This window comes from Neovison vison, chromosome 11 (assembly GCF_020171115.1).
Source record: "Neovison vison isolate M4711 chromosome 11, ASM_NN_V1, whole genome shotgun sequence".
In the NCBI taxonomy this organism is placed as follows: Eukaryota; Metazoa; Chordata; class Mammalia; order Carnivora; family Mustelidae; genus Neogale; species Neogale vison.
In genome coordinates this window covers 15,426,775-15,442,091 of record NC_058101.1, presented here as the reverse complement: position 1 = coordinate 15,442,091, position 15,317 = coordinate 15,426,775, and the positions used below count along the sequence as shown (strand labels likewise).

General features: G+C 34.2%; 1 protein-coding gene across 6 annotated transcripts in view; it reads right to left on the bottom strand.

Annotated features, from left to right (window-relative positions):
- The window catches only part of EPHA5 (EPH receptor A5), a 347,372-nt gene that overhangs the window by 73,210 nt on the left and 258,845 nt on the right, over positions 1–15,317 (bottom strand). For 4 of the 6 annotated variants that reach the window (XM_044226152.1, XM_044226154.1, XM_044226157.1 and 1 more), the window contains one exon: positions 8,178–8,283. In XM_044226152.1, the coding sequence (XP_044082087.1) occupies positions 8,178–8,283 (106 nt within the window). The remainder of the gene's footprint in view (positions 1–8,177; positions 8,284–15,317) is intronic. The other 2 variants (XM_044226153.1, XM_044226155.1) reach the window with 1 other exon arrangement.

Below are 15,317 nucleotides of genomic sequence, written 5' to 3'. Positions count from 1 at the left end.
GCTGAAGATTTCTTAACTCCTATATAATACTTCTTTGCAAACACTGCATTTATTTTATGATGGCACAAAATATTTCAGCAATCAGGAAGAAAGCTCATATATGGGTTAGATATTCTGTTAGAATTATGTCAGTAATGCTAATAGTTTTCATTTTCCTAACTATTAACATTAATAGGGACAAAGCACTTCAAATGGAGATTGATGAACAGTTTATCTTTAATTCAATAATTTATGAGGTATTCATTCAATTAGGTTATGTAGGAGAGCCACGGAAGTGTTTATCTTCTAAATACTGAAGAACAGAGAAGATATTTACTCACTATACTACAATTTGCGGTTGAAAATGTTAAATTTCATGAGAAATATTGATATATTGTTCCGAGACTTCAGCAGCAGAAGAAAAGGCTTTGGCTAATGGAATTAAGGAAGATTTTTGTGGTAGAAAATAATGGTTAATGTGGGTCTTGACATGTGGGTAAGGTTTAAATGTTGAGACATGAAATGAAGCATAAGAAAAAAGGCACAGAGAGAGGTCCTCTTTCCACATCCTTACTTCATGTGCTCTGTTCTGAGACTGACCCTGTCTTCAGATTCATGCGTGAGCTCCTACTGTGCGGGGTCAGGCAGCATAGCTTCTCCATCCTCTTCTTATTTAAGGTCCCAGGGCTATTGATTGACTTAGTCTGTGGAGCTGGAATGTAGGTTCCTGTCAGACAGAGCCTGTACCATATGAGCTCAGAGTGAAAGGCAAGAGCTCTAAAGGCAGAGCTGGGTTCAACAGAACGACCATTCCTGCTTCAGTGATCCAATAATTATCCAGTCTCCTGCTACCTCATGGGCCACTCCTCAATCTCCTCTGACTGGATCTTTCTCCTTTACTCTCTCAATGTACGTGTTCCTGGGCTCCCTCCAAATAATCTCATTTTGATGAGTGCTTTAAATACCATATTTGTGCCACAGCACTCTTCAAATCATTTGCCTCCAGTTGCCCATCAGACACTGTTTTAGCCTCAGCTCAATAAGTGTCTGTACTTAGGATTTTTTTTTTTTTTAACTCTCTGGAACTTTTCATCTATGTGATCTATAATTCTCTGTTAGAATAAGCCACTTTGAATTTGGCTCCTGTCCCATGCAACCAAAGGAGTACCGGTCAAAAACACAAAGAAGTAATGCCGGAAGAATACTTTGCAGTGTATTTTCAAGAGTCCCGAATGCCAGCTTCATTCTTTCAGTGATAAGATAACTGGACATTTACTGAGAATCTACATAATAATCTGTGCACTCAAGAAGAGCACGTATCTTTCAGGAGAGACATATAAAAAAATGATGAACTAACACGACTTCAACCGGAAAAAACGTTTTGAGGAAACACAGAGGTGAAATTAACTAGCCTATTACAAAATCAGGAATGGTCATAAAGTTGGTGATATTTAATATATGTGATTCTAGAACAAATAATATCCGGTACAATTTTCCAGTGATAGACTGAGGGACAATACACTAAAATCTAATGTATTTTTCATTTACTTTAATGTAAGTTATCACTGACATTAATTCCTAGGACTTATTTTATTTATATCACTGACCACTTTGGAAAGGTTTTAAGTAATGTTAATTAATACCACTATTTGGGGCAGTATTATTTTGGGCAAGGACTTCGTATACAAGAGTTCAGATTTTCCCCCAAATCATACAGTTTAATGCTTATATGTCATAGGGAATTTATATAGTGAAGCATAAGGACCCTAAAGTCAGAGCAGGATTTAAGCCCCAAACTCTCACTAACTAACTGTATACAGTAATTTGTGTCCTAGATATTTTCTCAGAAGGGAAGAAATAATGCACAGGAAAGAATCCTTGCTGTCTTGGCTCTACAGACAAAAAGCTAACAGGAGAAATATATATTTATTATATAAGTACAATTGTTATGAAAAGCCAAATCAAGGTAAGAGAAATCTGATATGCAGTGGAAGGAATCATGGGCCACCATTTTAGTAAGCCCGATTGAGAGGATGGGATTTTTCAAGGATCTGAAAGCAGGAGAAAGCTGTGTGCTTCTCTGGGGCAGGGGAGTTTTAGGAACCAAGAAAAGCCAGTGCAAAAGCCTCAAGCCTGAACTATTTTTACAATGATCAAAAAACTCCAAGAAGATAATTTTATCCAGCATACACTGAAGATAGGAACTAATACTAAGACAGTGTTGTAAAATATTACATATAAAACCCTTGGAACAATACCTAGTAGGCAGTATGTAATTCATGCTAGATCATATTGTACTTACTAGGTACATTATTATCATGTTACTCCCATTAGGCAAAGAGGCTTCTCTGAAGGCTTTAAAATACTTTATACCCTTTAAAAACCATTCACTTAGGAAGCTATTATACTTTGATATCAAGAATAGGCAGAACTCTGGCACTTGTCTGAATTAAATAATTACATTCAAAATTCCTGCATAATTATTCTATTTGGCTCCAAATAAGCTTGAAGGAAAGTTTCTAAGCCCAGTGTGCTTTTCCATCAGACTTTTCCTAACATAAGAACTATGGCAGGCATGTAATAAGAACTCAAATTTTTCTTCAATTAATCCATCAGACTATCATCGTGGTCCAAAGAAAAGAAGTTACCATCAAGAAAGGATCTCAGTTTAAACCCTTTTCTTTACCCATAGTTGGTGCTATTTTGTTTATGAAATTCTGCCCATTTATTGGACTACTAAATTTAAGTGGAAACACCTTGAGAAAAGGGCATTACTTTCTTGTTTCACATGCCTGGGACTTATCTTGCTGTTTGATGTGCTACAGATGTTCAATAAGCAGATTATTTAAAGAATATGGCAGTTATAACTTGTTGCCATTTAGAGAGTTGAATAAAATTTACAAAAGGCTAAATTTTAATATTATTTTTAAGCAATAAAAAACCTAAAGCAGCATTTTACATAAATCTACTTTTATTCCTTTAAATTTCTAACATGGTCTCAGTATCTAAATTTTGATAGGTTAGACTTCAAGTACACTCTCCATGAAGAATTTTCGGCTCAGAAACTATGGGACATTTGAAGTGAATTGAGTTTCCATTGTTTCATTAACAAGGAGAGAAATAGGATTTGCAGTTACATATCCAGCCAGAGGATTTGAACATGGATAGGACAAACAAGGGAAGATTTTTGCCCAGAAAATAATTCTTTTTATAGGCATTAAGTCACCCCAGACACTAAAGGTATCATTACAGGAGCATTATAATATTAAGTCACGAATGAATAGCCTTCAAATCACATCAAAGGCTAAGCAGCGTGAGGAAATTCTCCCACATCTTTTCCCATCTCATAGGGTTTTTGTTGTTGTTGTTGTTTGTTTCTATTTTTAAAACTGGTGAACAGCTTCAACTTCTTTGTACTTATTTGCAAGAATATGTGCAAATATGTCGGAGTGTATGTGTATAATGTGTGGGTCTTTAACCTCTGAGCATACCTGTGGAACTGATTGAAATAAAAAAGCAAAACTCTAGATTTTCTTAAAAAATAGATTCATGATCATGTAATACATTCAGGGATCAGAAACAAAGCATTACAAAATATTGTTTAATACCAGGATGTCTATATTGACCAAGGTTCAAAGAAGAAAGTTTCTCTACCCTGAAAGATGTTTTCCTTTAAATTTCCTTTAAATTTTCCTTTAAATTTGTTAATTTAAGCTTTATATCCTGATAAAAAGTATCCAGTAAACAAGAATTAGGCACCAGCTTTGAAATGGAGACAGAAAAAAAGTAACTTAAGGAAACCAATGATCACCTTCAAAGGAAAGGAAAAGGGGAAGAACATTATAATTTCTCAGATATGTAACTGGCAGTGTGAAGATGACAATCATTAATGAAAAGTTAGTTCATGGGCACCTGGACGGCTCAGTTGATTAAACAACTGCCTTTGGTTCGGGCCATGATCCTGGAGTCCCAGGATCGAGTCCCATATTGGGCTCCCTGCTTAGAAGGGAGTCTGCTTCTCCCTCTGAGCCTCCCTCTGTCATGCTCTCTTTCTCTCTCCTTCTATCTCTCTCTCAAATAAATAAATAAATCTTTTTTTTTTTTTTTAGAGTTCATTAAGGAATTCACATCTATAAAGTAGTATCTATAAGGAGAAAAAACATAAAATTAGTATATAATAAGAAAGATCAATGTGCACTGTCATTACTGATAAAAGGGAAAAATTAAACAACAATTTCCACATGCTGTGCATATCAGGAAGTTTAACTTGTATTCATCCTAGGGTAATTGGCTCATAGTTTGCTGAGGAATGTCAGTTGTTTTGTAATACAATAAAAAAACATTTTAAAATTAATGGCAAAGAAAAAGAAAGGAGAATCTAAACTCTGCAGAAAATGCTCTATGGAATATTTAGCACTCTAAACACAAAGATCACACAAATTCTAAGACTGACAGCATCCTAAGATGTTATAATTCTTTTTTAATTAAATGGAACTTTTTTAAATGGAACTTTTTCCTTTAGGATAGATATCTGTTTACATTATTTTTAACTGTATTTAAATAGGAAGACTCCAAAAGGTTCTGTATAATCCCGTTTAGCATAAAAAGATTATAAAGTCTCTATATTTGATTTATTTATCTTTCATTTATTTTAGAACGTTAGCCCCATAATATTCAATATGTTATAATCCTCAGGTTTTTTTGACTTGGTGTGAACAAAAATGCCAATTATCAGTGAAAATATATCTTCAAGACATTTTTCTCTGGGTCCAAATGGTATAAATTGCCAACAAATATTACATTCAAAGTAATATTAATATTTTTGCAACATATAAAAATTATCTGTATCACCACTGAGTCAAATTATTTATAATTAAAATATATTTTACCTCGGAGCAAATATCTGATTTTTATAAACTCAAGAAATTGAAAGTAACAAAATAGTTTAGCGTGAAAGGATAGTCTAAATTTCATTATATTTATGTGTGTGCATTTATCAGTCATATTTTGGCAAAGAAAGGAGGGAGAAACAAATATAATTCCCTGTCTTCAGATCAATCGTAGAGCAGACTTTTTTTCAATAACTTGTCAGTACTCATAAATAATTTCCTAAATACTGTTAGGTTTTGGCTATATTTCTTCATTTAATTTTTACCTTATTTGATAAATCTTCTGACTTAATTCTGGAACTGTAAGTACTACGAGATAGGCACACTTTCCTTAGTCCAGACAAATTTGCAAACTTATTATTTGAACCAGATAGAAAAAGACCTTCAAGAATGATTTCATTTATCTTTTGAGCAAGTATATTTATATAAAACAACATAAAATAACTTATCCATAAAAAATAAAATAAGATGGTCAGAGACCTTTTTTTTTTATAAGACAAACACTCCCTGAAATTCAAGAATGTGCATTCAACAAAATGAAGTAATGAAAATTTTATGCAAAAAATATGCTGGTAAAAAAATATAAGTCTCAGATTTGGGGGGTTAAAATTTGTTTCTCCTTAATTTGAAAATTCCTAGTCTTTGCGTAGTAAGCTGTGTTATGAAATTAAATTGAGAAAAAATTTAATATAAATAATGTACAAATTAGTAAGGTATTGCTATTTTTAAAAAGTAATATACTTCTACAAGACAATACATTCAAAAATTTATCTTAGCAAATCTCAGATTTAGTTATGCTGAAACTTAAGCTTTGGGTCTACCTTTGACCTTTGATGTGATTCTAGTATAACTGAGAAATTATACTAAAATTTAATTACTCTTATACAGCAAATCCAGGTACCTATAGAATTCATGTGGTGCACATGTGTGCACACACACGTGCTAAAGCATTAGTACCCTTCAGTTACCAAGTAATAGGTTAATTGAACCTTCTCTCAGACACTTTGTCTAATGCTACAGATGCAACAAAGTGAATTGTTTTTAAGTTAATTTTGTGTATATACTGGGGAAGAAAAATTTTTGAGAACAAGGGCTGATTCACATACAAGTAAGCAAGAATCTAGAGCTGAATGTCATCAGTAAATTCACATTAACATTATGTAGGTTAAATAAATAGAGTGTGGCTAAGTATATAATAAAATATATTCTATATTTTATTTGTTCCTTAAGAAACCCTTAAATACATAAATTTATTAGATCTTAGATCTCCGATATTTCCTCCAGTTTTATTCACTTCCTTCAAGTGTAGACCTAAGAAATACAGTATCTTCTTATGATCTCCATCCCCTAACTATAACTAACACCTCCGGATTTATTGGAAAGGAAGAAGCCAACTCATACCTCAGTCAGAAGTAAAGAAATGGTACTACAAACCATCTCTGAAACTGTATCAGAGTTATCAATCCTTTTGAGGTAGAAAAGACTCATATCATGTGGCAGTTTTCTTGATAGTTACCATACATTCAACCTAATTATCTTATTTAATCAAAATCTGAGCAACTTTTTTAGGACAAAATTTTTATCTTCCAGGACACAGGGACATAATCAGAGTATTCTTCCCAGGTGACTTCAGAGAGAAAAGAACTGTAGAGTAGCAGGTAACCAGCCTTTTAGTCAAATAGGGCCAGTTGTCCTCACAAGATCACAAACTGCTTTCTACTTACAAATTCTAAAAATGCATCACTGCTGGTCTAACATTAAAAGTAAGTGGTAGGGGCGCCTGGGTGGCTCAGTGGGTTAAACCTCTGCCTTCAGCTCAGGTCATGATCCCAGGGTCCTGGGGTCAAGCCTCACATCAGGCTCTCTGTTCAGCGGGGAGCCTGCTTCTCTCTCTCTCTCTCTCTCTCTCTCTGCCTGCCTCTCTGCCTACTTGTCATCTCTCTCTGTCAAATAAATAAATAAAAACTTAAAAAAAAAAAAAAAGTAAGTGGTGGATTCCTAGATACACTCTTCAGAAAATTTTGAACATTCTTAAATAAGCAGGAACTAGAAGAAAAGGAATTTTCAGATACAAAAAGAAAGGTTGTTCAAAGGAATATTTTCAACAATGTTTTATGAAAATAAATTACTGTAATTTAAGGATATAGCCATAAATCTTTTCAGAATACAATATGCAGTATATTGAAAAGTGCCCAATTCTGTATATTTATGAGTTGAATATGTGCTGAAGAGTCAAAAGTAAATAAGTAGAACAGGAACAAAATCAATGTGAATATTGATTTTCTGGCTTTTTTTTTGGACCTTACACTACAATTTCATATATTTATGCAAGTTTAAATATTTCCATGAAGACTTTCATCAAGTTTTCTGTAATAGTCTAACACCAAAACAGTTTTGGATGGACAACTTTCATTACTGAATGGCCCTTCTGACAACGGCCTGGATTAAAAAATGGAAATACATTTGTTGTAGGAAGAGAGCACATGCATGTTTTGATTTATTTACTTGTTGTTATTTTAAAGTATTTCTCAGAAGGTTGATCATGCTCAGCACAATATCAGGAAATCCTTTCTATGTGCCTTGCTGTTGGGTCTCTACCTCTTTTATTTTTGTTCAAAATGAAAAATGTAGATATGTAACACTCATGTTAATATGTCTATTGGTACAACATTCAGTACAATTCGCTTTAAATCAGTATATGCTACGATTGATGTATTCAGATTGAAATCTTCAGAAGCTGAAAAGAAAAGCAGTCATGAGAAAGGGTTGGTTATTTCTCAGAATGTTGGTTTGCCAGAGCGTCTGCTGTCATCCATCACCCTGTGAGGATAGAATGCTGGCTAAGTAGAATTATTGGTCTCACTCCTCTGAGTCTACCGGGTCTAGGCACAGGCCTTCCCAAACACTAAAATCGAAGCAGATAACCATAAATAATTTTGAGAAATAATTCTGAGGAAAAAAAAAATCACCATAAATAATTTTGAGAAATAATTCTGAGAAAAAAAAATCACATTTAAAAAACTATGTCAGGAAAAAATACGGTTAAAAGCAGAATACGTAATAAGTTAATAATTAACTTAATAATTAACCCTTGCGAAGAGCGCATACCTGAAAAAGAGAGATTCTGTGCTTAAAAGTTAGCACTTCACATGGACAAGGTCAAGCTTAAAAAGACATGATATGTTGAGGTTATCCACTGATACATTGCTTGCCTGATTGGTTTTAGGATGTGCTTCACAGCCAAATGGTCAGATCAAGGTGAAGAAGAGATCAGATGCAAAAGTTCAAAATCACAGCTTCCTCTCTTACCTTCCACTGAGGAGGAAGCCGATAACCACTGCCAACAAAATGACTCCCACTGTCACGGACACAGCAATTATAGGAATCTGGCTTTGATCGCTGGATGCTGCAACTGCTGAAGGAAACACAGGAAATGGAGCCCGTGGTTAAAGAGATCATATGCATTCGAATAAGAGCTGCTTAATAGTCTAATCGGTGCGTGGTTTAAGCAATTCCCCCCCACACTTGGCCACGATTTCCCCCCTCATAGCTCTGCTCAACGGTGTATAATTGAAGAGACATCTTCGGGAGAAAATATTTACTCTCCAAGTGGAAATTTGAAAGAATCGCTAAGTCACTGATTATTTCCTTGTCATCATAAAAAATGAATGTAATTGTTCGCATGGTATTTATCGAGGGATCTTGGGTTTGCAAGATAAAATGAAACGTAGTCCTTGACATCAAACACTTTCATCTGAATAAGAGCTGCTAAGTATATGGGTTCTGACATTTTAGAGTTTACATGTGGCTATTCTCCAGAAAAAAAAAAAAAAAATCTTGATACCTCGGACAGGGTTGTTGCTTTTTTTTTTTTTTTTTTAAATTTCCCCATAGACACAGGTTGAACGCCAAAATGTTCTGGTTATGACTTCAGTGAATATTAAGATAATATTAGTATTCCCAATATAAGTTTAAAAACTGTTTCAAGCAAAATCTAGTCAGTGAGTATACTTGATGTGTAGGACTACTTTTCAAAAGAGATAAAGGCATGCATTTAGAACTTTGAGAAGTCTGCAGTAACAGTAGATTCGTTTACATCATCTCTTTTTAAATACACAGCTTCCAAAGCAATATCCTACATTTTAACAGTACGATGACCATAATGAGAGGAATATGGACATGAGTAGAGAGTTGTACCTCAATAAGCACAGAGATATTTATTATGCATTATTAAACCAAGAAACCTATAGAGCAAAATAAATTTTACTAATGTTCTCAAAAACTGTTCAGTAAGATATATACTATACTACTGCTTAACAACATAATCATTTTGATAAAATCAGAGTGGCATTAGCTCACTTTCATAACAAATTTTAAGTCATCAAAAGTAATAACAACCATACTTCCATGTTTTATTTTTTATAACCCCTTACCCGATCTTGACCCCATCGATAGTTTTGGACATCCAAACACTTCCCTTTTGATTATTGTCACCTCTCCCTTGATTCTTTCAAAACAAAATTGACTGATTCTCTGACACTTCTTTCACTTAAATTACACTTTTAACCCTTTCAGACCAGTCTTCAAACCCAATATCAACAACAGCTTGCTCATGTATGAGAAAGACTGCTATTGATAATCTAAATCTATGTTCTTACCCTCCCTTTTCTTGGATAATAGAATGGTTCAGTGGTTCTTTATTTTGATTTTTCTCTCCTATTATCTGATGTTGAAGTCTGTGGAATTCAGCCAGTGAGCAATAGAATTGGGGTAAGGTAAAGCTACTCCACTATCGCAAAGAGCCTAGACCCAAGATTTGTTTTTATAATCCTTAAACTCAGATTATTTATAACATTGTTTTTTTCTCAGTTCTTTAATTTTCTTTTTAGTACGGGGAATGTTCCTAGAGAAAATCATGTGGATTTGGTCTATATACATGACATTATTTTTATTGGGCTCTAACTGCCGTTCCAATTATTCTGATTCTCTCTTACTAATTTCCTGACAACATCATCCCCGTAATGAGTCCTTCTCATTTTCTCAAAAAACTAACTCATTACCACTTCTCGTGTTTCAGAAATGTTAAACTTTATAGATAATAAAGAGTGATGAAGTCTGAATGCCATGGTTAAATAAAACTGTATGGGTGTGCAGTTTTCCTTTGCTTTACCTAACTCCAAGTTTAGAATTCTTTCTCTCTTCTAAGACCTGGCACCTTCAACAATCTCCTTCCAGGAAAGTTTTTCATTTTCTTACAGGCTACTTCTCTGCTATCTGTAAGCCTGAACACATAACTCTCCTTAGGGGACACAGATCCTTACACCTAAACTTACTGATGTTGGTTCAACTTGAATTTGAAAACAGGTTCAACATTTAGTAGGCCAAAGCAAAGAACTTATCCTTAGCAAGTCTCATTTCATTAATCTCCAAATAGGGATAATTTTCCTGGATCATTATAATTCTGTTTAGAGATAATATTTAGCAGAGTGCTTTAATTATTGTCAGCCTTAAACAAATAGTAGATAATATTTCTGCATATTATTATCTGATCCTGCTTTGTTTATCACTCTTATTATTTCCTATTTGTCAGCATCTTGACTAAATTATCTAGAACCAGCCTCAATTTCTGATGAGCAATGTAAATTCTCTCTGAAACTTCTCTTCTGAGTTCTATGTGTGATGTTCTGGCTGCATGCAATAAGTACTTTTCCATTTCCCTTACCATGCATTATAGGGCATTTGACCTTGGTGAACATAAACTTTGACCTTGAGACTCTGCTCCACTTGGTTTCTATGACATCAGATGAGATGTTTTCTCTTTTTCCCCACTCTGAAGTCCTACTTAGTCAGTTCTGCTGGCTTCACTTTTTCTCCCCATGTCTTATGCCTGAACAATTTCTGATGAATGCTGGCTCTTAATCCTCCACACTCCCCCAACCCCCACCCCAGCTCTTCACTCTGTCTCTCTCCTTCCCTTCTTTCTTCTCTCCCTACCTCTCATGGATACTTCTTTGTATATGGCATCAGTTAACTATAAGCTGATGCGTTCCAAATTTATATTCCCAGCTCTTATTTCTCTTCAAAGTTTGACTCTTAAAAAAAAAAAGACTGCTTTCTTTTTATTTGGATTGTATTTTCATATAAAAACAATATATTTAAAATCAGCCCTTATACCACATCCAACCTCAAGGGTATTAACAAAAACACATCAATAAATAAACATACCATAAATCTAATTTGACTAATTTGACATATGACTAATTTGATCTCTTTTCTTCTGGTTTCTTTTAACTATCACTGAATTTTTCTTAATTCCTACTTGCCTATCAGTTAATAAACACGTTCTCTGTTCTTCTGTTTTTCTCCATGAATTATATTTTTTCATCTGATAGTCACCTATTTGATTCAAATCTGCTTGCATATGGTTCGTTGGTGTTTTAAGTGTCCCCTTTGCCTTCTATTTGAGTATTCACATAAATGTCCAAAAATATCACTTTGATCATGTTTCCCTGACCAAAGAGTTAATAAGCATTTACTATCTATGAAAAAAAAAAAAGTCTCAAATTTTCCATCTAGCATTCCAAGCTCTTCTAACAAAATTCTAACAAATCTTTCCGGTCTTAATGTGGCATTTTGGCACTCTGTAGTTTTGGAGGGAGGGGACATGACTGATCAGAGGTAGGTTTAAAAATGGGACAATTTCAGACTAACCAAATATTAATTTTGAGAAAAAAATATGAATGCCTCATACTGTCAAATGCTTCATTTTTAAAAAATTTTATTTATTTATTTGACAGACAGAGATCACAAGTAGGCAGAGAGGCAGGCAGAGAGAGAGATAGAGGAGAAGCAGTCTCCCCGCCAAGCAGAGAGCCTGACGTGAGGCTCGATCCCAGGACCCCAGGATCAGGACCCGAGCCCAACGCAGAGGCCTTAACCCACTGAGCCACCCAGGTGCCCCAAATGCTTCATTTTCAATAATTGACAAGACCTACTCTAATTTAACAATATGTTAAAACATGCATAGTATGGGTTAACATCTTGCAATAAAGTAAGTTTTAATGGCATACCAACAATTTTCAAATGCTTAAATTAATACATTTTATGAAAATATGTTTTAGTAATGCCAAATCACAAACATTAATATTTACATGTTTTTATCTACTGTTCACTTAAATCAGATCTATTGGTATAATAGACAATTAAATCAAGAGCCTATGAGAAAGCATTTAAATAACATTTTCATTTTTTAAAAAGATTTCAGCATTTTCTAATTTCCTTGATGGACTTTAATTATTTTACTATTTCAAATGTACTAATTTTTGTGAGCTATTTCTATTAAATATAATTCATTAAGATTTTGTACTATTTATTCCTTTGTTTGCCCTGACAGCATCAATAATACCCCCAATATATCAGCTAACTTGAAAATATATTGTTTTAATTATTATTAAATAATTTAACAATTATTGTTAAAATTATTGTTTTAATATGTCATGAAGTTTTTTTAACCATTAAAGATATGAACCTCAAAAAAATTAAAAAAAATAAAGATACGAACCTCTAGTCACTCACATTTCCTTTTTTTTTTTTTTTCATATGTCATATAGTTTTTGAAGAATTACTGAGGAGTATTTCAGAAATGTTTAAAAGCAAATTTGGGGCAACACAACACACTACTACTAAAAGGATATTTGTTATAAACATTAATATTCTTTAGTAAACAATGTTCCTTTTTTTCATTCATTATATACTTATATTATCCCTGGAAACTTTAAGGTAGCATACACTGAGAAATCATATTGATTACCTTATTTTGCTTCTTATACTCCTGGTTACAAACCAATATTACATAGATATTCTCTACATTTTAGCTCTATGTTTAAATAGTGAATCATGAAGCTGTAAAGATTTGTTGAAGACAGATTTAAGGGTTTATGAATGCCAGGCTAAGAATTTGGGATCTTTCTACCACAGCTATAACTATCTATTAATTTTCTTGATTAAAATAATCTGATCAAGGAAAATACAAATCAAAACCACAGTGAGATGCCACCTCACACAAGTCAGAACGGCTAAAATTAACAAGCCAGGAAACAACAGGTTTTGGCGAGGATGTGGAGTAAGGGGAACCCTCCTACACTGTTGGTGGGAATGCAAGCTGGTACAGCCACTCTGGTAAACAGTATGGTGGTTCCTCAAAAAGTTGAAAATAGAGCTACCCTATGACCCAGCAATTGCACTATTGGGTGTTTGCCCTAAAGATACAAATGTAGTGATCCAAAGGGGCACATGCACCCCAATGTTTATAGCAGTAATGTCCACAATAGCCAAACTATAGAAAAGGCCTAGATATCCATCAGCAGAAGAATGGATAAAGAAGATGTCACACACACACACACACACACACACACACACACACACACTGGAATATTATGCAGCTATCAAAAAACTGAAATCTTGGGGGCCTGGGTGACTCAGTTGTTAAGCTTCTGCTTTCAGCTCAGGTCATGATCTCAGGGTCCTGGGATCCAGCCCCGCATCGGGCTCTCTGCTCAGCAGGGAGCCTGCTTCTCCCTCTCTCTCTCCCCCTGCTTGTGTTCCCTCTCTCACTGTGTCTCTCTCTGTCAAATAAATTAAAAAAAATTATTTTTAAAATTGAAATTTTGCCTTTTGTAACAACATAGATGGAACTAGGGAGTATTATGCTAAGTGAAATAAATCAATCAGAGAAAGGCAATTATCATATGATCTCACTAATATGAGAAATTTGAGTTACAAGAAAGAGGATAGGGAAAGGAAGGGGAAAAATGAAACAAGATGAAACCAGAGAGGGAGACAAAGCATAAGAGACTCTTAATCTCAGGAAACAAACTGAGGATTGTTGGTGGGGAGGCAGATGGGAGGGATGGGGCGGCTGGTGATGGACACTGGGGAGGGCATGGGCTATGGGGAGTGCTGTGAATTGTGTAAGACTGATGATTCACACACCTGTACCCCTGAAACAAATAATACATTATATGTTAATTTTTAAAAAAAGTTATTCTGACACTTGATTTAAAAAAAAATCTCGATACACATAACATTTTAGATGAATCTCCAGGGAATTAAGTCAATTCTAAACTGTCACATACTGTATGATTCCATGTATAGAACATTTCTGAAATATCATATTTTTTGAAATGGATGTTTAGAGATTTGTTTTCGGTGATTAGTTATGACACAGGAACTATTCCCAAAGGCAGTTGGTATAGTTATAAAAGGGCAACTTGAGGGATCTTTGTGATGTTGGCACTATTCAGCATCTTGACTATTATGGTACATATACAAATCTATATATCTGACCAAGTTGAATCCAACTTAATACACAGATATGTCTATACACACACTCAACAAGGGGAGAAGGAAATCTGAGTAAGATTGGTGAGTTATATCAATGTCAGGATCCTGAATGTGATATTATGCTATAGTTTTGCAAAATGTTACCATTAGAGGAACTGAGCAAATTGTACAAGAGTTCACTCTGCACTGTTACTTACATTTACATATAAAACTCCACTTATCTATGTAAAAATTTCATTTGAAAAATAGAATAGCATTATTCCAGGAATTGGGTTATACAGATTTGAATCAAGTAGGTAAGAACTGGGTGAAAAGAAGTGATGAAAAGAAGGGAAAAAAGCCATAAAAGAAACACAAAGGTGTTTGGTAAATCTTGGTAAATGGGAGTTAAGAAAAATTCAGCGATAGTCTCAAAGCTTCAAGACAATTTACATTAAAAGAAACCAGGAAAAAAAAAAAAAAGAGTTAACTAGATTGACTGGATGGTTTCATTCATGCTAGGTTTATTTGCTGGTGCATTTTTATCATTGTTGTTGGGAAAGGGGGTGATATATGGGGCCAAATTTAAATATGTTATTTATATGCATACAAAGTTAAAATAAAGCAGATATTAGGCAGTTATAAAATATAACCTAAAACTTGAGCGAGAAAGACCAGTCAGATTTTCCCATCCAAATCCTCATGTTAAATAGCCTTTCTAAAATAAAGATTTTATATTCCTATGCTTACCATTTGCATTCGGTTCTAGGACAATATGCATGACATACAAGATAATACAGATGAAAAAGAAAAGCCCTTTATAGCAATTTTATGACCCACATACAGTATAAATTAAAATTCATGAATTTTAAAAATTAAGCAAATCAATAACATCATGCATCATTATTATGAATTGAGTAACCAATTAGGAAAGTCTTTTTAAAGTGTACATTCAAGGTAATGATCTTCAGATAATTTTCTGTCCTAACATTCCTGAATGATAAGAAAGAATTTTCTTGGGGCGCCTGGGTGGCTCAGTGGGTTAAGCCTCTGCCTTCAGCTCAGGTCATGATCTCAGGGTCCTGGGATCGAGTCCCACATCGAGCCCCACATTAGGCTCTCTGCTCA